General features: G+C 44.7%; 1 protein-coding gene across 13 annotated transcripts in view; it reads right to left on the reverse strand.

Annotated features, from left to right (window-relative positions):
* The window catches only part of FBRSL1 (fibrosin like 1), a 536,058-nt gene that overhangs the window by 318,505 nt on the left and 192,252 nt on the right, over positions 1-25,301 (reverse strand). For all 13 annotated transcript variants that reach the window (XM_083150036.1, XM_083150030.1, XM_083149999.1 and 10 more), the window contains one exon: positions 2,351-2,551. In XM_083150036.1, the coding sequence (XP_083006162.1) occupies positions 2,351-2,551 (201 nt within the window). The remainder of the gene's footprint in view (positions 1-2,350; positions 2,552-25,301) is intronic.

Consider the following 25,301-nt stretch of genomic DNA (forward strand, 5'->3'; position numbering starts at 1 on the left):
TCTCCGTCTGCTGACTCGCAACAGCTGAGCGTACAGAGACGTTGAGGGGCGGAGATGGCGCGAATTTGAACACTTAAAAAGGCACTGGTGCAGGAGTGTTTTGTCCGTCTGCTTCCTGTTGTATTCCGCTTCTTGAGAAAGGGGCTGATGCCCCGAAACGAGCCGTTGAGGCTGGAATAAAGAATTCATTTGCTGCAGTGACGTGCGGTCTCTTTTTCATTTCTGGAGGGGAGACCCAGACTGCTATAGCTATATATATATATTATATATATATATATATATATATATATATATATGTGTATATATATATATATATATATATATATATATATATTCATTCATTCTAGATGTATAAAGGTCAATACACATTTACAGCATATTACATTTATCTACTAACAGTGGAATATTTTACTGAAGAAAGTAGTTCTCTCTGTCCGCTCCCACAGAGAAAGACTAAGGGATTATTGGACTAGGAGACAGTGGCATGTGACTGATAAACACAGCGATTTGCCGATCACTTGCTGTCAATGTACAAGAATTTCCAAACATTCCGCCTAACAATATCAGGCTACAAAAGGTTATTCCTGGTGGGTTGACATCAACCCAAGTGTAAATCACTTCAGAAAAAGCATAGCCCAGTTAGTGGTACAGTTGAATACTTTTGCAGCCAATATTATTGGCAGTAAAGATGTAAACAGGGAAGTGGACAATGACAGTAAATTCTCCCTGTGGAAGAGCTGCACTATTCTATGTTCTAGGCAGGGATGAGTGGAATCCAGTTATACATCCTGAAGCTTCCCTTCTCTGCACTCTGGGCTGGGGGGATCCCCAGGTGGTTTGGGTTAGCAGCTGTGAATTTGATGCAGTCACAGATTATTGTTGCAGTAGAATAGACAGCCATCTGTGCCCTCTTTCCACAAGGCTTTGCAGCCCCTCACTCTCCCCTAACACTGACACAAATAATTCACCATCCTGACAGCGCTGAGGTGCAATGTGTTCGCTTTACTTTTGCAAGACTTGCTCATTAGGTGTGAATCTACTGACATAAGCAAACAAGGACATTTGTATACAAGAGACAACTGAGCGTATGCTGGCTTCTTGTAGAGAGGCATTTACAGTTTCTATGGAAAACCCATTTTCTTTAATGAATAATGTACAGACTATATGTTAGGCAGGTAATGTCTGCAAAGTCATAAAAAGCTAGTAAAGCAGGCAAAGTGCAAAAAGGTGAATACGCAAAACTTGAATATAATGCTCTATATAAAATGGTTTATGTGAAAGAGCTGCTAACATCATATACACATCTATGCACACACAATATCAAAGCTTAAGGAATGTATCAGAACAAGGGTTTCACATGCAGTACACAACATGCCAGTGCACATTAGGGGTCTGGATGTAGATTGTATGGAGGTGGGGTGTTTCCAGCTCCAGCACTGCATACATGGAAAGCCAAAATGTATATTCACCCAGATGCTGAATTGTAAGCAACTGGTAATGTGCCCTCTATCTGTATAACTGGTATGTTATAAGGTCATAATCATCAGTCCGAGCTTGCCCCAGCCCTACATTAGGTGCATATTATACATCTAAAATCATGCATACCTATGCATAAATCCAGTTCTGCAGAGCCTGCAACTCTGTCAGCATGCTCTCCATGAACAATGCCGGACTCTGTATAACCCATATTTGCATATGTTTGCACGCGCACAAAGCTGCAAAATACGCTCCGCAAACAGGCATATGTCTAACTCCACCTCAGGTACTAGACCTATACGACATTATGCAGGACACACAGATAAAGCCCCATATACACTAGATGACTTAAAAGATATTCCTCAGAAGGGCCCTTCTGACTGATATCTATTAAAACTAAAAAAAGTATAGTGTACACAATAGATATAGTTAAGGAGGCACGCTCCTGCACAGCATTAAAAATTGCTCCATTCGTCTAAACATGCTGTTAGATTTTGGCTACATAGACACTGACCCACATGTGCAGTGGGTCTCTGTGACGTTATGGAACGTTATGGTTTACTGATATCACTCAGTGTGTATGCTGAATTTGCCCACCCATGTGGGTCATCTAGTGTGTTATCCTGCTGCGTAGGCATCTTAATTCTAGTGCACTTGTGCCCTCACAGTAAAGCTATCATCAATGCACCTTCCCTACCATTGCAAGTTAAGGTTTCAGGTGAGCCAATCGCTAAATAGTCTGACTACCTGGACCATATAAAAGGTTGACTCTTTTCCCAGGGTTTAGAACAAACACTGTCATTGTTTTAATACCTTCAACACATATATGTTGTGTACATTTGAATCCATTGGCTTATTAAAAGGAATGAATTACCTGATTGAACGCTTTCAGAGGGAATTTCTTCTTGTCGCGTTCTTTCCCTCTCTCCATTTCTCTCTCTGAGCTTCCTGCATCATGGATGTGCCCATTCTCACTTGGCTCTGCACAGATATATTTCCCAGATTCTCTGGCTTTCTTTGCAGGATGTCTTTCCCATTTCTCTTTTCGTTCCGGCGGTTTCAAAGCCAGATCTTTCTGTAAAAGGAAGAAAAAAACAGCACTGAGAAAAGTAATAAATTATACGCAATTAGCAGTCATTATACTGTAGTAGCCCAGTAGAACGTGATAACATTTATATAGAGATGAACATATGAATGTGACACAACATTATGGAACAATAGGGTAAAGGTTCCCATACAGTAGAGTGAACTGGCAACTATTCACCCGATACCAACGGATTGGGCCCAAAACATCAGTTGAAAAGTGGCCACATCGCACATGTTTGACGTCCTGTGCGCATTAAGTCGTGGTTGGACATGCTGCACATACAATAAGCCAAGCTCAATGCCTTTCATCCCGATTGGACCTTATCAGGAGGTGACAAAGTCCAATTGGGATGAAATGCATAGGAAGTGGCTTCAAGTGTCATCCATCCTGATGTATAGGCATCCTACCTTGAAACATTGACATATGTATATTATATGGCTTTAAATCTTTAAGCAACTTTAAGACAATATTTACTAAGTGGAATGCTGCCTAGTCTTTGCTTGGATACAACAACGCTGTTGCAACAATACAATGGTTTGAATATATTTATTGGAGGAGGGCACCTCAGCATTTGCAGCTTCTACACAGAAAAAACAACCGAATTAGATTGATCATCTATGTCTTTTAGTATTTGATTGTGTCTGTGAAACACTGCCATCTATTAGCAGCGAGTTAAACTACATCTCTTTCTCGCACACATACACAGAGGCAATCTTTTGAAGGATTTGCTTTGAGCTGGCTTACTAGTCAATATATTTTAAATGCTTTACAATTGGAAAAAGTGATAAAACAAACAGGAGGGCCCTGCTCGCAAGTTTACAATCTATAGAAAATATATACTTATATAATGTGTAATTATATACATATATAAATGCGCTATGTGGGGGAGTTGGAAAAGGCAGCACATCTAGTAAATCCCTCCTGTTATTGAGGGGTACAGAGAAAAACTGATGTGAAGTTACCAGAGGGCACAGTACTGGGGTAGTGGGCCATCCAGAATATTCAGTGTGTGTAGGTCTATATACCTTAATAAGATTTTTTTACATGAAACAAGTACAATAAGATCATTTAATAATAAGTTGCACAATTAAGAACAAAAAAAAAAAAAAAACACGGAGACCAGTTATCTGAATATCCAATGCAAAATACATTGCATGTTTACAAATATAATACAAATTCCATATTGAATTTAGATGTTATTTGGTCAAAATACCCAATGCATTTCATCTTACGACTTCATTGGGGGCATATCCAATAGCAGAGGACATAGGGGTTAAAGGAACATATTTTTATTGGCCTAGAGTTTTTCTGGCAGGACAGCAGTGTTGGCAAATCTGCCTGACAACATTCGATTCTGCCCTAATTTGTGATCTTCTATCCAGCTCATCCACAAATTACATCAAACACTTCATTATAGAAAAGGAAGGGATCATTTAAAAATTAATCCTGTCCCTGCTCAGTACATGCAGCCTTTGACTATATAGTCAAATTGAGCTGCATGTGATGGAGGACATCGTTAACGACCCACAGGGGCACGCATCATTAGCAATATTGAGAGTACACACTAGTCTATGGTACAAGCGATATTGCTCAAAAGGACTAAAATTAGCTATATTGTTTAAAATATGACTGGGGGGGGGGGGGGCTATAGTGAAACATTAAAACCAGTTCTGGTTTCGAAAATCCGCCTTTCATAACACAATACAGGCCATTACTTTTATTACGGCAGTGGTTCTCAGTGACAATCCCCGAGTATCCCAGCAGGTCTGAACCTAGAAGCATCTGATTGGAGTTTAGGGCTGCCTGAAGGGCTGTGGTATGACACACCGACAGTCGGGATTGCGACAGTCATTTCTCCGACGTCGGAATCCCAACGGCACAACGGGGGGAGCGCAATGAAGCCCATTGCGGGCTCGCTTTGCTCGCCACGCTGCGGGCACGGTATTCTCCCTCTATGGGGGTCGTGGACCCCCACGAGGGAGCAGTCGGGATTCCGACATCAGAGTAATGACGGGGAGCTATCCAGCACCCGCCTAAAGGTGGTGTGAATCCCGCTTTGGTTCTTGTAGTGTGTAGTAAAAGTAGCCAATGCAGCCTAGCAACAGACGCCCATTGTGGTGATGTCTGGTGGCTGGTGTATATGACCTGCATGTGTATATGACATGTATGTGTATACAATGTGACATGTATATGTGTGTGTGACATGAATATCATGTATGTGTGTATGTATGAGTGTGTGTGTGTGTGTGTGTGTGTGTGTGTGTGTGTGTGTGTGTGTGTGTGTGTGTGTGTGTGTGTGTGTGTGTGTGTGTGTGTGTGTGTGAAGAATGAGAGCCGCCTGGTTTGTAAAGTGCCAGGGAACACCAGGAGATTGTCTGAATGGGTAAACTTGGTAATTTCCCAGGTTTCAGGCACAGTTGTGTTTTCAGTCAAGACACTCTTTCACAGACTATTGAGCAGTGAAACACCTGGGTCAGAGCAGGCAAACTCCTGGGATGTTTGTATGAAATTTTATACAACATTGTTTGGGAACACCTCACCCAAATCTTACTCTCTCTGCCTCATCTGCAGTGAAACAAAGCTTTTCCTATGTGCAGTTACGGTTTGTTGTTTTTTTTTTTTTTTTGCTTTACTTCCAAAACAGAATTAGGCCTATAATTCATCTAGATCAGTGGTTCTCAACCTCGTTCAAAGAGAAAGTCATCTAAGCAAAGCAAAGGTGACATCAGAAAACCATCAGCATGAACAGAATTACAAACACAGAAGACCGGTCATACAGACCCATTCGTACAGGTCCAAATTCTGACCCATTTTCGATGGTGGGGGGTCAGCTCATGTGCATATATGTGCAGACCACTGTGCGGGAGTATCACACTCGCTGAGGTGTTTGCATTGGCAGGGGAGGAAGGGGGTGCCATCAGGGGAACGCCCAATTTATTATGCAGGAATGCTAGTCTGAGCTACTGGAGCTTATCTATTCAGCTAATTCTGACATTAAGCAGCTACATACCTTCCTTCCTACTCTATTACGGTTTATTATGCAGTTTTGTTTCATCTGTGTGCAACTGTAAAGCGCTATGGAATTTGCTGTGCTGTAGATTGTAAGCTTGCAGCAGGGCCCTCCTACCGCAATGCCTACTTGTTGTTACCCAGTTTATTCTATCACTGTCTACAATTGTAAAGCGCAATGGAATATGATGCGCTATATAAGACACTATAAATAAATATATAACAAATTGTTAATAACTACATAATACATATTCAGCTGCTGAATCTATGGAGTTTCAGATTTCGTACACTCCAAACTGCAGTCACATCTTGTGATATTGCTATTTTTTTCTCTAAGAGCCCTATTACGGTCTTCAAAACGTAACATGGGACCTATTAGGAGAAAGACAGCTACAGAGAAAGCATGGAGATACAAAGAAAAAAAGATACAGAAGAGAAGGAAACAGAGCAGAAGAAAGCAGGCAGCCAAGAGGGAAGGGGGAGGTTAAGGTGAAGCTGAGAGAAGAGAGGATTAGGTTCAGGCTGTGGGGTAGAAAGGTTGGGGTTAGGCGCTAATGAGGAGTGTTAGGACCTGTACACACAGGGCAATTCTGCTTAACGATGTGTGCTAAGCAATGTAGTGTAGGCGATTTCCCGATTAGCTAGATCCCCCATACACACATAACGATGTGTGCTAAGCAATGTAGTGTAGGCGATTTCCCGATTAGCTAGATCCCCCATACACACATAACGATGTGTGCTAAGCAATGTAGTGTAGGCGATTTCCCGATTAGCTAGATCTCCCCATACACATATAACGATGTGTGTGCTAAGCAATGTAGTGTAGGCGATTTCCAATTAGCTAGATCCCCCATACACACATAACGATGTGTGCTAAGCAATGTAGTGTAGGCGATTTCCTGATTAGCTAGATCCCCCATACACACATAACGATGTGTGCTAAGCAATGTAGTGTAGGCGATTTCCTGATTAGCTAGATCTCCCCATACACACATAACGATGTGTGTGCTAAGCAATGTAGTGTAGGCGATTTCCCGATTAGCTAGATCCCCCATACACACATAACGATGTGTGCTAAGCAATCTCTGCTAACCACTGTGTTCTTTAGCCATATCCAGGCAATCGATCTAGATCTAGGCTGCATGTGCTAAAGATCTGAATGGGCTATGGGGCATACACACAGGGCGATGTGTGCTTAATATCTAAATGATCTAGACAGGTCACATAGAAAATAAAGGAAAGATCACCCCATGCCTATGCCCCCTAAGGCTGCATTTAATGAGGGGGGGGGAGACGGTAATCTGTATGTATTAGGGTAGTTGGCAAGTATTACTTGTGCTCTTGAAACAGCTTTAACATTTTACATATTATTACATTTATGAGGTTTTAATAACCGTAAAGATCAGAACTGGCTAGGAAAAATCAAAAGATTACATCTTGAATTGTGTTCATCTCGCTACTTCTCCTGTGCACGCAAGCAGGGCCCAGTAAAATCTGGGGGCTTGGCCTAATCACTGGAGGCGATTAGGCCATGCCCCCAAAATGTTAACAGTGGTTGACAAAACACTCTAGAGTCGAGGGAGGGAGTGTTATTGCCGCCCCCCACCTCAGCGGCAGCACGCACCTTCAGCATGTGCTGTGCTGACAGCAGGCTCAGCATGAGCTCTCATGCTTTCAGCACATGCTGTAGGTGGGGGGGGGGGGGGGGGTGTACTGATTTTTGAAAGTCCAAAAGGTGGAGCAAATTATTTCACTTGTGACTGAAAAACATGCACTGTTTGGGGTCCTGAGAACGGAGTTTGAGAACCTGTGTTATAAACATTAAATAGGTGCCAGATTCTATAGGGCATTGGTTAAGAATGGACGGGATTTAAGAAAACATGCAGAAACTGCCATCTTTCTAGAATACCATCATGGGTACACACACACACCCCCTTACGTCATCACAACATGAGTCCTGACTTGAAGGACAGAGTTCTACATAACCGACAGCCTTATGTAGTAGTAGTAGTAGTACGTTTATTTATAGGGCGCCGCAAAGTGTCCGCAGCGCCGTACATAGCAAACAAAAAAAATGACGAGGTAACGTACAGGGTGTGTTGAAAAATACAGTATAAATGGGGGTATAGCTGGTAGAACTAAAATCAGCATCAGTTCAGAAGTAGGTGTCAAAATTGTCAAGGAGACTAAAGATGAAGTAGAGGAAGGGAAGAACAGGACAGGAGCACAGGTGAGGTAAAGAGGTAGGGTGAGTACGTGAGGAAGGAGGGCCCTACTCATAAGAGTTAACATACTAAAAATAGGTGGGTGGACGAACGAAAAACAATAGGATAAGTAGGAACGGAGGGGAACGGAGGCAGGATAAGAGGATCAAAAGAGGTTAGGAGGAGGGATAGGCTAGTCGAAAAAAGTGGGTTTTGAGGGAGCGCTTGAAGGAGGTAAGGGAATCAGAAAGCCTGATGGGTGGCGGGAGGTTGTTCCAGTGCAGGGGGGCAGCGCGAGAGAAGTCTTGGACACGGGAGTGGGAGGAGGTGATTAGGTGAGAGGTCAGTCGGCGGTCAGCGATGGAGCGAAGAGGACGGGAGGGAGTGTGGATAGAGATCAGTGAAGAGAGGTAAGGAGCGGTGGAGGAGGAGAGAGCTTTGTAGGTGGTGGTGAGGAGTTTAAAGAGAACTCGGAAAGGAATGGGGAGCCAGTGAAGAGATAGACAGAGGGGGGAGGCGGAGGTAGAGCGGCGGGAGAGGAAGATGAGCCTAGCAGCAGCGTTAAGAATGGATTGGAGAGGTGCGAGGCGGGTGAGAGGTAGCCCGGAGAGAAGGATGTTGCAGTAGTCAAGGCGGGAGATGACAAGAGAGTGAATGAGAATTTTGGTCGCGTCAGTGGAGAGGAATGGTCTGATGCGTGAGATGTTGCGTAGGTGAAAGCGGCAAGACTGTGAGAGAGCACGAATGTGGGGGGTGAAAGAGAGGGAGGAGTCAATGATGACACCAAGGCAGCGCGTTTGGTCGGTGGAGGTGATCTCGGTTTCACCAATACTGATGGAGATAGTGGGAGAAGAGGGGATGTTCGGGGGATGGAAGATTAGAAGTTCAGTTTTAGCCATGTTTAGCTTCAGGAAGCGTTGGGTCATCCAGGCTGAGATGGCTGTGAGGCATTCAGAGACCTTGGACAGGAGTGATGGGGATAGATCGGGGGAAGAGAGATAGATTAGGGTATCATCAGCATAAAGGTGGTAATGAAAACCATAGGAGCTGATGAGAGTGCCCAGAGAGGTGGTGTAGAGAGAGAAGAGGAGAGGGCCAAGGACAGACCCTTGGGGAACACCGACTGGCTGCGGGGTAGTAGGAGAGGAGGAGCTCGGAGTGGAGATTATGGAACAGACCGAACGGACACTAAACAATATTTACTTTGTAAGAATGGGATTATTTATGGAGTGCAGAAAACTGGATTACATCAAAGCTTAGAGGAAGAGATCAAAACAGGAAGCCTATGCTCTGAGGAATAGAGAATGCTTTATGTCAAGGCCAACACGGTAATGAAAAGGGACAAATTCTGTTCAACCTCTGGCATGACTACAAGAGCTGCAGCCTCTCTATTTCAGGAAACAGAAGTGGTTATATAGAATACTACTAACTGGCTCATATGTTTGTTTTTTTAAATCATTCAGGACAAGTGTGGAAAGTGCTGCTAAAAGACGATAGCCAGGAGAACAGACAGTTTTAAATAAGTGCTTGGATATATAATTGATATATGAATAGATATATAAGGCACATTTAGCCACAGAAAACATAGATCTATAAAACAAGAAACATTTTCTCTTTACTTAAGATACTTGTAGGATGACCATATCCATGCACAGTGACTTAAGTGCACATATATATATATATTTATTTCATTCTAGCACCCGCCATTTTGATAACCCGTACAGTTCCTGTTCCCTGCCAGGGGTGTCGCTGTTTGCTGTAGTGTTTCTAGCACAGGTCTGGTTTGCATATCAGTGCTGATATACAGACCACCGTGTGCTAGAAGCACTACAGCAGACAGCGACATCCCAGGCAGGGAAGAGGAACTACATGGGTTTTCAAAAATGGCGGGTGCTAGAATGAACACTATATACACACATACACATATCTTTATATATCCAATGCACTCACGGTTTTGATTGGTGTATTTATACATACATACATACATACATACATACATACAGAGTCTTGTTAATGGTTACACACATACATATATATGGATAGATAGATTTATCTATCTATATCTGTATCTATATCTGTATATATATATATATATATATATATATATATATATATATATATATATATATATATATGTGCAATGACTGGCACTTCACACACACGGAGTCCTGATACCCCGGCGGTCCTCAATAAAAAAAAAATCTGCATCGGTAGCACTCAGCACAAACAACAAGCAGGAGACAGTATCATTGTTGATCAATGTTAATGTTTTAATGCCTTTTTGACAGAATGTCAACAAAGATACTCTCTCCTGCTTATTTTTGTGCTGAGTGCAGCCATTGCAGACTATTATATATATACATAGTGTTCCCGCTAGGCTGTTTTAGCGAGGCGCTGCGCCCTGCCCGATTTTTAAAGTGCAAAATGCGCCCTGCCCCTCTGGCAGCGCCCCGCTAAAACAGCCTGCATTGTCCCCTCTGTTGTGACCGGGGAAGCCCGGCATCGCTGTACTTAGCGATGCCCGGCACTTCCCCGGCAGTGTACAGCCGTCCGGGTGGCCAGGAAGCGCCCCCTGTGCGTGACGTCGCCAGCCGGTCCCGCCCCTCTGCGTGACGCCGCCGGCCAGGCCCGCCCCTTTACGTGACGCCGTCGACCGGGCCCGCACCCTTTTCGTCACAGCGCAGCCCGGGCACGCCTCTTTTGTGACGTTGGCGGCCCGGGCACGCCCAAAACAGTGACGTCGGCGGGCCCGGTCCGACCCCCTCCCGCCCTGCCCGCCATAGAAGGAACACTATAAACACATACACACACACACACATATATATAAAGACATAACTTATGTTGATTTAAAGGTAAGTGAAATCTGTTTTGGTTAAGTTCAGTTACCACGTTTTAGGACAATATAGCATATCCTAGTGTACACCCTCACTCATAACAAGCATCATCCCACGCACAGGTCTGAATCCCATAGTTCAACAACTTCATATACATATTAAATCAAGGTTGTTATACTTGACCAGTTCTTAGCATCTAAAGCTCTATGGTCAGATGACCGCTTTAGAAATTGGTTAAAGGATACTCCCTAGTACTGTACTACCATTTGCGGTGCTGCAACATCGCTTTTCTATACCAACACAGCACATGCTTTGAATTATTAAAGAATTTTTGATGTCAGAAATTGCTTTCTTGCGATTAGTTCCTTGCACTTGGTCTGTTTGGATCAGAGGGCAAATGCAGGAAGATTTGAGATGTGAGAGCCTTTAAAGTGTGAAATTAGAGCAGAAACAGGTGAATGATGTGAAAAATGAAAACCTCCTCACTATTTACATGGCATAGCATGCATATTACAGAACAATATTTCTCATTTTATCTGCTAAATAGTATGGACGCAAAAAATATTCATAATCAGCAATGTAGTGACTGCAACACAAGCAGCATGTGTGATCATCACACCGATAACCGTATAGCCAGAAACCAATGTGGAAATATAACCAAAATCCGTAACTCTGGAATGCCTGGAGCAATTTACACCAAACTTGGTACACATATGACTTACCCTTGGAGTATTTTTTGCCAGATTGTATGTCACCCCGAGCTCCTCCATGGGGGTCATGGGGGCCCAAAAATGGGTCTGGCCAATACTCAAAGTGGGTCAGGGATGCAAGATATGGCAGAGTTGCATAACATAAAGGGGTAAAGGACATGGGGTTTTGAAAAAAAAACAAAAAACCTGTGGTCACATCTGGGAGCCCAACACAGACAGGTGTATACCTGTCACACCATGGGCATGGCGACCTGTTGAGCTTAAAACAAAAGGATAAAAGTTCAAGTACTGCTAATTGCACAACCAAACCTCAGCAATGGGTACCTCATCTAGTACAATATAAACTGTTGTTTACAGAGAGATAAAAGTACTAAAGGTGCCCATACATGTTACAAATATTGTATGCAATATTGTATACAATATCGCATGTCATCGCATCTCGGTTTTCCGATAAGATGAGATCTAGTACAAAAAGTATGTGCTGCACATACTTTTTGAACTAGATCTCATCTCATCGCAAAACCGAGACGTGATGAGATGCGATATTGTATACAATATTGCATACAATAATTGTAACGTGTATGGGCACCTTTAGGCTTTGCAGAAATTTCTCAATCACTCACATTAGTAGAAAAAAGGAGTGCAATAATTAGGAGGATGCACTTACACCAAACGCTAGATCCTATTTTTAGATGCAAATGAAAGCTCTGACAGTCAGACAGCTAATCAAATGTGAAGAGACATGTTTGCCAGAGCTGCCGACTACAGCGAGAGTTGATGGTAACTCACGCACACCGAGACGTGTCTAATCCAGGGCTCGGGTAATTAAAAATGTTGCTTTGTTACAACAATTTGCATATTACTTTCCTACTGTTAAACTAGCAAGCAGTGGATGCCAGAAGCCCTGTGCCATGTACAGGAAGCAGGTGCATGTTTCTGAACGCTCAGCAGCTGCATACATTGTTAAGGAGCAATATAACCAAATAATCTCTCGAGTCAGTGTATATACAGCAGTGGAGGGCTTGGAAAACATCCAGGTATCCAACAAGAGACCTATTACTGTGTGTTCATAGCTTTTAGACTTAATCGAATGTAGGAGCCGGTAGGCCTTTTAATTGGGCCGCATTGTTGCATTTCGCCCAATCTCCCATCTAAAAGTGACGGAAGATCGCAGGGCGATATTCAATTGATTGATTATTTTATTCGCACATATAGTGCTCATTATGGCCAGGTTGAGCTGTGAATAGAGGCTAAACCCAACTAAACGAATTGGTGCACTCAAACAAGTGACTGTTCATGCATTTCAGTTTGCCACCCCTGGGGGTAGCAAGCTGAAATTCTGTTCTCAACTCAGATACAGCAGATACAATTGAATACCACCAGCAGGTATACTTGCAAGCGAGTAGGGACAGATGGCAGCAATTAAATACAGCCCAGTGACTATTAAATTCCACACTCTCCATCTCTGTGGGAACTCTCTCTTCTGAGCTGATGAACAAAAAGTATACCTGGTACTGGTCATGTAATTGCCTTCGAATAAAAAGAGCAGATGATAAATAAAACATAATTAAAAAAAAATAGTATAGCTGAGTTGAACCGCAGCAACAAGAACTTTTTAACGTAAACTCCTTTTACAGTGACTTTTTACTAATGCATTTCTCCTGCATTAGATAACCCCTATTGATTCTGCAAGTAGATTTCTGTCAGACTGTGTGCCCACAAACGGCAGACGATTTAGGTCACTTCTGAAGCTTTGCCTTCATTTTCTCAACAGCAATAGAGACAAATTGATTGATTGTGACGGGGAACACCAACTTTTCCCTTTACTAACTAGCCATCAATGGGTGTGCTCCATTTCGCATATAGCTTAAATAAGGAATTTGGTACTTACCGGTAATTCCCTTTCTCCGAAGCAGCAGGGGACACTGCAGTATTCACGTGTGGGATAGAGTGGGTGCATTGGTGGAGTCGGCACTTTAAGTGAAAATTTGAATGTGGCTGGCTCCTCCCCCCTCTATTCCCACCCGGACCCCAGTCTTAGAAAAACCGTGTCCGAGAGAGTTAGAGGTAGACCACCGAAGGAACCTACTTACAACAAACCCAACATTAATGACAACAATCATTCAATTCACAACACATAAACCTGTCAACAGACTTAAATTTAGCAATACCGCTAAAAACTGAAATTAAACAGGACTGCTGAACAGCTACGGCAGGAAAAAAACAAAACCCAAAACTCAGCGCTGGGAGGGCGTGCAGTGTCCCCTGCTGCTTCGGAGAAAGGGAATTACCGGTAAGTACCAAATTCCTTATTTCTCCTACCAGCAGCAGGGGACACTGCAGTATTCACGTGTGGGATAATACCAGAGCACTACACCCGGGAGGGCGAGCGCTGAGGATCCTGCAAAACAGCTCTGCCAAAAGATGACTCCTCTCTGGCAAACCTGTCAAATCTGTAAAACTTCGCAAAGGTGTTGGAGCCCACCCAGGTGGCAGCTCTGCAAACCTGCGAAATAGATACCCCTCGGGCTGCCGCCCACGAGGTGCTGACCGATCTAGTAGAGTGTGCAGAAATGCGTGACGGAACCTGCATACGAGCCCTTGCGTACGCCTCCTTAATAGTCAAGCACAACCACCTGGCCAAAGATTGTTTAGATGCCGGCCATCCCTTCCTTTCTGCACCGTAGAGAACAAACAAACTCTCAGTCTTCCTGAAAGACGCCGTTCTGTCCACATAGACACGTAACGCCCTTACAACGTCCAATGACTCCGCGGAGCCTGACAGAACCGGGACCACAATCGGCTGATTCACATGGAACCTTGAGACCACCTTCGGAAGGAAATTAGGTCTAGTCCTAAGTTCTGCTCTGTCTCTATGAAAGACCAGAAACGGAGGGTGACAAAGCAACGCCCCCAGTTCTGAAACCCTCCTAGCCGAAGCAAGGGCCAGAAGCATAACCGTCTTCCAAGATAAATACTTGAGATCCGCTCCCTCGAGAGGCTCAAATAAGTCAGACTTCAGGAACTTCAGGATCAAATCCAGGTCCCAAGGCTCAAACGGTGGAATGAAAGGGGACTGCAGCCGCAGGACCCCCTTCAAAAAGGTCTGCACTTCTGGAATAAGTGCCAATTTACGGTTAAAGAAGATCGATAATGCCGAAATCTGGACCTTAAGAGAGCTCCAACGCAGCCCCTTGTCCAAACCCGACTGGAGGAACTCCAAAAACCGAGAAAGCCGAAAGACCGCTCTTTCCACCTTCTTCTGTTGGCACCATGCCACATAAGCCCTCCAGATCCTGTGATAATGCGCAGAGGTGACCTCCTTCCTAGCCTTTAGCATGGTGGGAACCACCGACGACGGGATTCCCCTCCTTTTTAACAGGTCGGCCTCAATAGCCACGCCGTCAAACGCAGCTGCATCAAGCCTGGGTAGGCGAATGGTCCTTGCTGCAACAGATCTTCCCTGAGAGGTAGACGCCACGGAACATCTGCCTGTAGACCCTTCAGATCCGAGTACCAGGCCCGTCTCGGCCAATCTGGAGCTATCATTATTACAGACGCTGATCCCTTTTTTATCTGCTTGAGAACCCTCGGTATCAAAGGAAACGGGGGAAATACATAGATCAGCTCGAAATCCCAAGGGATTGATAAGGCGTCCACCGCCACCGCTGCTGGATCCCTCGACCTGGCACAGTAGAGGGGAAGTCTGTGATTCAGCCTGGATGCCATCATGTCCATCTGGGGAGTGCCCCATCTCCGAGTTATCATATCGAAAACCTCCGGATTCAAGGCCCATTCTCCTGGGTGAAAATCCTGGCGACTGAGATAGTCCGCCTGCCAGTTCTCCACCCCCGAAATGAACACTGCTGAGAAATTGAGGGCAAAGGCCTCCGCCCATTCCAGAATTGGCCGAACCTCCTTCATTGCTGCCCTGCTCTTGGTTCCCCCCTGGCGGTTTATATATGCAACAGCCGTCGCATTGTCCGATTGTACCATAATCGAACGGCCCCTGATCAAGTCGTGGGCCTGGAACAACGCCAGTCTGATGGCCCTGAGCTCCAACACATTTATGGACAACTTCGCCTCTTGCATGGACCACCTTCCTTGAAAGGTATGGTTTAGGGTCACCGCCCCCCAACCTGTCAGGCTGGCATCCGTCGATAGAATGGTCCAGTCGCAGGGCTTGAAACTGCGGCCCCTCAACAGATGTTGAGTGGACAGCCACCAATTTAGAGACAGCCGTGCTTCCCTGGACAAAAGAATCCTCTTGTGGATCTGCAAATGGGACCCTGACCACTGGGACAGAAGGTTTCCTTGGAAAGTTCTGGTATGAAACCGACCATAGGGTAGAGCCTCGAACGCGGCCACCATCATGCCCAGTAAACGAGTGCAAACGTGAGCCGACACTCTGCGAGTAGCGAGGACCTGACGAACCATCTTTTGTATGGCTGTGATCTTCTCCATGGGAAGCGAAACAGTCTCGTTCTCTGTATCCAAGATGAGTCCCAGGAACTTTAATCTTTTGGACGGAGTTAGATGTGATTTCCTGAAATTTAGGACCCAACCAAGATCTGTCAAGAATCTGCATGTGACCAAAGCATCCTCGACCAACCTTTCCCGGCTTGTAGCCTTGATCAACAAGTCGTCTAAGTACGGGATAATTGTAATACCCCTGAGTCTGAGAGCTGCAACCATGCAAGCCATAATCTTGGTAAACACTCTGGGCGCCGATGACAGGCCAAACGGCAGAGCCCTGAATTGGTAATGGCAATCGTTTATTGCGAACCTCAAAAACCTCTGGTGCGGGACCCATATGGGAACATGCAGATATGCGTCCTTTATATCTAGCGACATCAAAAATTCTCCTCCCTCCAGGGACGCCACTACTGACCGAATGGACTCCATCTTGAATCTCTGGTAGCAAATGTACAGATTTAGATCTTTTAAGTTCAAAATTGGTCGCACCGAGCCGTCCGGCTTGGGCACCACAAATACGCTTGAGTAGAATCCCCTTCCCTGCTCGTGAGCCGGAACTGGAATAACTACTCCTGAATCCAGAAGACCTTGAACTGCTCCAAAAAGAGCCTGTTTTGTTTCCTCGAGTTTGGGAAGGCCAATTGGAAAGAATCTTGACGGGGGAAGAGAAGCGAACTGCAGCTTGTATCCTTGCGATATTATGTCCAATACCCACGCATCTCTGCAATGGGTTTTCCACATTTCGACAAACAGCAGCAGACGCGCACCCACAGTGGGACTCCCCACGTGAGCTGCGAGCCCGTCATGCCACTGGCTTGTCCGTGGGCTTGGGATCCTGTCTTCTAACAGCGGCAGAGGCGGCTGGAGCAACTCTTGCCCCTCTACCCCTGCGCCCTCTGAAAGAGGAAAAACCTCCTCTGGATCTACCTCGACCACTGGAGGAGCCACGAAAGGCCCGAAAGGAAGGCCCCATGAACTGCCTCTTTGGTGCCGGAGCAGAGGATGGTAAAAAAGCTGATTTACCCCCTGTGGCCTGAGATATGAGCTTATCCAGCTCAGACCCGAACAACGTCTCCCCTGCAAATGGCAACGCTTCCACCGCTTTCTTGGTCTCCGCTTCTGCTTGCCAAGACCTCAACCAAACTGTACGCCTGGCCACCACAGCTGAGGCAGAAACTCTAGCACCTAGAGACGCAACATCCGAAGATGCCTCTCCGATATACGTCGATGCATCCTTGATGCACTCCGCCAAGGATAACAAATCCTCCCTAGGAGAGTCCTGCTCCAGGCCTGAGATAAGCTGAGTAGCCCACACCTCCATGGCCCTAGCCACCCAGGCGGAAGCCATCGCCGGTCTCAGTAATACCCCAGCAGTAGTGAAAATAGCTTTTAAAGTAGTGTCCAACCTGCGATCCGGAGCCTCCTTAAGGGAAACCGCCCCTGGAACCGGAAGCGTGGTCTTCTTAGATAGTCTAGACAGAGAAACATCAGGAGACGGGGGAATCTCCCACCTTCCCCTGGACACTGGATCAAACGGATACAACGACTTAATCCGTGAAGAAATCTGAAATTTCTTGTCTGGAACCTTCCAAATATCAAGCAACGGGTTGTCCAGCTCCGCAGAATCTGGAAAATACAGAGGCTTCTTTTGAGTCCGTCCAAAGATAGACACCTGGGGAGGGACTTGTGTCTCTTCTAGATTAAGGGTAGTTCTAACAGCCCTAATGAGACCATCCACTCCCTGAGCCTCCTCTTCATCAAGATCAGTCTCTGGAGGGTCCTGAGTTGCAAGCACCTCCCCCTCCTCAAGAAATTCAAACCCTTCATCCTCATCCTCATGCTGAGGCAAATATAAAGCAGCCGGTGCCCTTCTCTTAACCACGGCTGGTGAAGGAACCTTTTTCTGTACAGAGTCCGCTAAGGACTGTGACAGAGAATCTACCGAATTGATAAGCGTCTTTGCCCAACTTGGTTCAGACGAAGCAAGCTTAGTGAGCTGAGTTTGTAACAACTCCCTATCCTTTCTAGACGCCATCAATTCAGCAGTCAAACCTGCTAATACATTTTGAAAAGGATCCACAGCAATCTGCGGAGGCTGAGGGGACAAAACAGGAGCAGAAGATTTTGCCACAGCATAACACTGCTCACAGAGAGAGACACCCTTCACATGCTGGGTGTATTGCCCCTTGCAGGTTTTACAAGAATACAATTTAACTGCAGCCTTGGAAGAAGCTTTTCCAGCCATAACTGCCCACAGTCCTATAATGTGTACCAAATAGCAACAAATTAGGACACTCAAACACACCCACACACCAGTTCAAATCAGACACAAAATAGCCCTGAATACACCAATTTGCAGCCCAGGGCCCGGGTGTCCACAGGGAGGGAGCAGCCACAACCCTCCCGATATGTGTGTGTGTGTGTTAAACAACCCTTCCACAACTTACAGTACCCCTGTAGCGTAGGAAGGTAGCGCTCAGTAGCCTCGCAGGAACCAGAGAACCGGGTCTGCAGACTCTCCTCCTTGCAGCAGCACCGCTCACCAGCACGCCGACAGCAATGGCGTCTGTGCAGAAAAGATCCTCCCACAAGCCACTCGCGTCTTCAGCGCGCTGCCGGCGGGGAGCGGTGACGTCATCGCACACGAAAATCCGGCGCGAGCTGCTCAGCCAGCGCGCCAACCTGGCCGCCCCCTCTCCCGGCGCCTAGCGCCTCCAACACCGCTCTGGAACGGGGGGAACTGCCGTGGACCCGTAACGCAAGCCGCAAGCAGCTGCGGCGGGTCCCCGGAGCCGACGCTCCGGTGGCTGAGAACTGGAGGAACACTGCAAGCAGTGTCGACCAGCCTCTCCAGAGCTCCTACTCGACACAGGCAGACCCTATCCGCGGTGCTGCCTGTGCTACTACACAAACTTGTAGAAAACAAAAATAAAATAAACAAAAACCTAGTCTCCACAGGAGACAGTGCCTGGAGTACCGACTCCTCCGGCACTTTTTCTAAGACTGGGGTCCGGGTGGGAATAGAGGGGGGAGGAGCCAGCCACATTCAAATTTTCACTTAAAGTGCCGACTCCACCAATGCACCCACTCTATCCCACACGTGAATACTGCAGTGTCCCCTGCTGCTGGTAGGAGAAATGTGCTTTGCCTGTAGTGAACAAGGTCAAACACAAATCCAGTGAAAGCTGCGAATATATTCTGCTAATTTTAATGACTTCTAATCTTGCCCAGACAGACAGTGAAGCAACATAATCACCATACAATACCACAAGTGAACACATGAATGCATATCCTGGGTGCAGTCTAATCCTAACGGGCCAGCGGATGCCATGAAGGCGGTGCTTTTATGAGCACTGCCCTGCAGACTCCCTCCTGAACATAGCTCATTACTCTCCAGTGACAGACAATAGGAACCAGGCACTTCAATAAATCACTGTGAGCACAGAACCACTCACATTATTCCCATCATCTTTATAGCTTTTTTCCCACATGTGGTAGTACTTGAGTTTATATTTCCCATAAAGAAAGGATTCCCTGCGGGTGATACAGTAATTGATACAAGGAATTGGCATGCAGTTTCTTAGTGGAGTATTTCCCCAACTCGTGTATGCAGTCAGGATAAACCAATCCATGGCAGCGAAGGCAAGTTCAGCATCTTATAATAACAAAGTAGCTTCAAGCTGATCACCCCTATTTTCTGGAACGGAGCTGTATGTAAAAGAATAGACCAGCAGAACAATCGCCACACTGATGCTACGCTGAAGGCTATGGGCACATGTACATTTTCCACAGCGCACACAGCTAAACAGACAAAGAAAAAGAACGTAAGAGATAGATTAAGCAATGACCTTCAACAAACTAATACTTATATAATATAATTACTGTCACGTATGAAGTATAAGTCACAAATGCCTCATACCTCATGGTCTCATTTTCTAGAACGTGCTGAAGCAAATCACAGTCTACACTAGGGTCGATTGAATACAGGGCACAGTAAATAGCGCTGGGAAGGAGCGCTCACAGCTATACTAATCAGCACACCGCTAACTCTAAATAGGGGTGCGAGCAGATATCCAACAAATCCAGAGTGGTTTTTAGCCCTAGCGCAGTGCAAACAGCATCTCCGTGAGGGGTACTTAAGCCTGAAAATGCCGGGAGCAGTGACTAAACAACTACGATTACCGGCATTCTCCTATTTAGCAGTGTGCTTATCAGAGTAGCTCCAGCAGTATTCACTGTTTAAAATATGTGAAACCCCCCCCCCCCAAAAAGTGTTTTTACAATCTGAGTCAACTTTTGTCAGGTCACTGTCTACATTGTACCTGTTGACCTTTAAATCCTGTTCACCTAATACTTGTTTGACCATATACATTGGAGATCTGTATTCTAAGGCTTCAGTTAATACCAGAAGCCCCCCCCCCTACTGCAGACCACACAACATGCTATAATGTTTATTTTTTATTAATCTTTACATGTACATAACTGGACTGATATTATATTATATACATTACATTTTGGGTAAGATGGGGAACCAGGCAGAGTTCTATATTGCTCGGTGGCATGATCAGACACACATTAGCAGTGTGATATAACACTGGCTGTGGAAAACCGTCTTCCCTACAAATGTCACAAAGTCCAAAGAGTGCACGATCCAGCGCCAGCCCTCAGAATAATGGATGACAAACTGAGGGAAACACTGCACACTAATGTGATTATGCAAAACTACTTTTTGGAAAGGTAAGTGCAGTTTTCTGCCAAGGTTTTCTAGGCTTCTTCAGATTTTACTTTTTCCCTTATAAATCTGGCTATTTGCAGTATATTATAAAAGTAGTTTGGACATGGACACATGGTTCTTAACTCAGCTGATTATATTGAACTTATTATTTGACAGCCAAGCACAACATGGTAACAGTATGTTTACATCATTGCTATTCACAAAAGTGCCAAGATACAGGGATACCATTGTGGAGTTCAGCTGATCGAATGATAGGGACAGCTAGAGGAGAGCAATACCAATAAAATATCCTTAAGCCAGAATAACATATAACGAACATCTGCATTATTACAACGAACAAGCAGCCCTATATAGCTGTGATCTTACAGTGATGTCATGAGGGTCGAAACAAGGGACTGGCCCAGGTGACCAGCAACATTACACCAATTGGCAAACAATTAAGTTTTAATTTACGGCTTACTTCCCTTGAGTGCGAGCATGATTATCTATAAATTATCTTATCTGGTACTTGTTTCCTATCTGGGCGCCCACGATCAAAATCGCGGTCATCGGGGGTAAAAATCGCGGTGATCGCGGTCATCGCGGGTAAAATTGGATGGTCGCGATGCCCGCGATGACCGCGATCACCGCGATTTTCCCATAGGGAACAATGTTAAAAAGGCTGATTGACCGCGATTTCACTGTAAAATGGCTCAATTGACCCGATTTGGCCATATTAACCCTGAATTAGGCCCAATTAACCCTTAAATGTCCCCCCAAATTTTTGACGCCACCCCACGATCGACGCCAACCCGAAGCGTGGCGAGCGCAGCGAGCCCGCGAGGGGCGGCGGTACGCGTCCTCCGACCTTTTCATGCCCTACTATCCACTAGGGCGTGGTGTGAGAATATAATAGTGTGGCGAGCGCAGCGAGCCACCGAGCCCGAAGCGTGGCGAGCGCAGCGAGCCCCGCGAGGGGACGCGGATACCTTCACTGTGAAGGCCGCGAGGGGACGCGCATAATTGTGAAGGTATCCGCGTCCGCTCGCCACGCTTCGGGCTCGGTGGCTCGCTGCGCTCGCCACACTATTATATTCTCACACCACGCCCTAGTGGATAGTAGGGCATGAAAAGGTCGGAGGACGCGTACCGCCGCCCCTCGCGGGCTCGCTGCGCTCGCCACGCTTCGGGTTGGCGTCGATCGTGGGGTGGCGTCAAAAATTTGGGGGGACATTTAAGGGTTAATGGGCTCTGTGGCCCATTTAACATTGATTCCTATGGCCAAATCGGGTGGATTGAGGCATTTAACAGTAAAATCGGGTCCATCGCGGCTTTTAACATTGATTCCTATGGGAAATCGTGAGCATCGCGTCGCGGGCATCGCGGGTACATTTATGGCCGGCCGCGACGCGACCGACACGATTTCCAAGTTTAACATTGGTTTCAATGGGAAATCGCGGGCATCGCGTCGGTCGCGTCGCGGCCATACATAAATGTACCCGCGATGCCCGCGACGGGCGCCCAGATAGGAAACAAGTACCTCTTATTTTCAATATAGACCAAACAAAATAGTGATGGTTGTATGAAGAATCGGTTTAATTGAGTTAACTCAGAACAGACTTAACTATGGTTAATTCGGTTTATGTACCATATAAATGATACACAAATAAAAATCACCTAAATGTCACAATGAAAACAAAATGACAAAATTATTTATATGTATTGATTATATAGCGTTGTATATTAGAGCAGAGTTAAAAAAAAAAAAATATAATAGTAACGTTTTATTTTCGTCTTTCTTGTAACTTTTATATTACGGGAATTCAATTAGCCATATAAAGATTTCACGGGTGAAAAATGGTAGCCTCGCGCTTTAACAGCCGTGGCTATTAAGTGTTTTTGTTTTTTTCCTTTCAAAAGGATAAAATATCGAAGTGCCTTTTTAAGGTAAAAAAAAGGAAAAAAGTTTCAATTACACCCAACACAATATCACAAAGTGTCATTATATATATATATATATATATATATATATATATATATATATATATATATATATATATATATAGGTACAGGGCGATGCCGGCACTCCAGTCCTCTTGCGTCTTAGGTGCCTGGTGCCTTCGCTGAGCGGGCAGCTGCGCTGGACGCTGGATGCAGGCGGGGGGTATAGCGCGGCACTCAGGGCGGAATGAAATCAAACAACAGGAGCCATACCTTGCGGTTGACGTTTCAGCCTTTCGGCTTTTATCAAAACAGCTAACATAGCATTAGCTGTTTTGATAAAAGCCGAAAGGCTGAAACGTCAACCGCAAGGTATGGCTCCTGTTGTTTGATTTCATTCCGCCCTGAGTGCCGCGCTATACCCCCCGCCTATATATATATATATATATATATATATATATATATATATATATATAATGACAAGCCAAGACATATGCACGATAAAAACTAAACTTATACTTGATAATTCCCCTCAACTCCAAAGAACAGTATTGTTTTATGAACAGATAAGAGAAAGAGCTAGAATTTAACTTGTCAGCATAAAGTATAATAACCACTAAAAAAAAAAACCCACACACCTACAGATTTTTATAGTGTCATATAAGAGGATTTTTTTTTTTTATGGGTGGAACAATTGGCATTGCGCCCACTAGTTTAGTAAAAAAAAAAAGGAACTTTCCCCAGTGGATTTCACAGGTCTTGTATGCATTGGGAAATTTGATTATATAATAGGTAGATTTACTTAAGCTTCTCAAAATGAAATATGTTAGTGCTGACCACAATATCAAATTCTAGCTATCATTTCTATTTTGCATCCTAGAAAATGATAGACAGAATCTGATTGCTTGTTATGGGGCAGCATTTATAGGAGCTATAGTATATTTACCCCTACATCTCAATACTGAATATATATCAGCTGCTATACATCTAACAACTTTATTGTGCTCTAGTTTATACATCAACAGTTTGCGAAATGACACTACACTGTACGGATGTATGATGTATCCTATGGACTACAGGTTCTAAAAGTAAATCAAGTCCTCAACATTTATATTGTTGTCAATGAAAACATCGAATGGTATGTAATTCAGGGCATGCTGAGATCTACTTCTATTACCCCTTTCACAAGGCAAAGTCAAATCGGACCCGGGATCGCGATCCCGAGTTCAACCCAGCACCGACCCAGGGTCACTATCCCAAGTCTGGCGCTTATACCTAATTAACCCTTCTCCTAATCCAGGTGAAATTGCCAGGTTGGTCAACCCGGGTTATAAACTGTGGTGTTTTCACACCGTACCTTCATTCTGGTCTACCGCCAACATGGCAATAACCCGGGACAGAGGTGCTATCTATAACAGAATTGTTAACATAAATGTAACAAACACAGTTTTACAAAACACTTGTAACAATTACACTTGTACATGAATAATGTTACCATAAAAAAATGTATTTCATTTCTATTATAAAAAGTATCCACTGCAGACACCAAAACTATGCAGTATGAAGTGCCTTATTGTGGAAAGTATACATTTGAGTAAACCGCACACAATGAAGGCACTAGCAGCTACACAGGATTCAATTTATGAGCCCTTTGTTTTGTCCTAAAGTCCATTCACACAGAGCTCTTCTATTAGAACCCCACATTGGTGTTAATCCTACTGTACGTGACCCAATGTGCTAAACAGCTGCACAAAAGCAGAGTCACAGCTGCTAGCACCTCACTGAGGGCACTAAGTACACTTATTAGACAGCAGCACATTGTCATGAACAAGCTGGGACATGAATAGACAGCGAAAGTGTGGCTGCAATAATAGGATTGTCACAACTAGCAGCATCAGAAAATATACAAGATCTCACTACAAGTAAATACAAAATATGCATTGGAGCGCCTCATATACAGGAATACCAAGTGACAGGGTCAGTGCCCAGTTTGTCCAGACACAAAGATATCCTCATTAGAGAAGTCCCAGCCATTGACACGCGGAACTGAGCATCTGGATCATGTCATTACAGAGACCTATTACTGTGGGTGAAATGATGGCCGTACATAGAAGTGGATAGCAATATTTCCCAATAACGAATATACAGAACTTTAGCACATTTTATTGACAAACACTATGATATATTCCCTCACTGGTATCTCATATCATAAATTATAGATTAGATGCAACAGACTCCACTGTATTGGAGTGTCTGCAGATTGCCTGTATTTTGAGAAGCAATAGCAACAAATTGAGCCTGTGAATTGTTGGGAAAGGTGCATGTGTCAGGCTGCGAGGGCTGTTTGTATCATAGATTGTATCCTTGTTTTTGTGTCTTCTATCCTATCATTTGATTCTTAGAATGCCTGAAGTGCTTGTGTGCACATGGTAGATAAACTGACAACATAAAAGTGTAGATAACATTTTTCCATCTGAGATATGGGTGATCAATTTCAGAATAATACTGGTATGTAGGTTTCATATATGTGATTACAGGTCACTGGTTCCATTTAAGCTGGGTAAAAAATCACAGCACGATGTTGTTAGTGATAGGGTGCATACACACTCCCCAATGCCGACAGCAACGCGGCTGGGGCATGGCACTCACTTGCAATGTTAGCCATTGTACTGCATGTTGCGCGGGAGCATAGTCAGCGACAGAGCATACATTCGATACAATATTAAGATTTTGTCATTTTGACCAGTCTATTTTCAACAATTTTGTAAAAAGTGGGTACCCACCATTACACTAATTTACAACAGGTCATCCTATACAAAGCAGAAAAACATACCTGTGTGAAGTGGAAAA

Source organism: Crinia signifera, chromosome 1 (assembly GCF_055691185.1).
Source record: "Crinia signifera chromosome 1, ASM5569118v1, whole genome shotgun sequence".
NCBI classification, from domain to species: domain Eukaryota; kingdom Metazoa; phylum Chordata; class Amphibia; order Anura; family Myobatrachidae; genus Crinia; species Crinia signifera.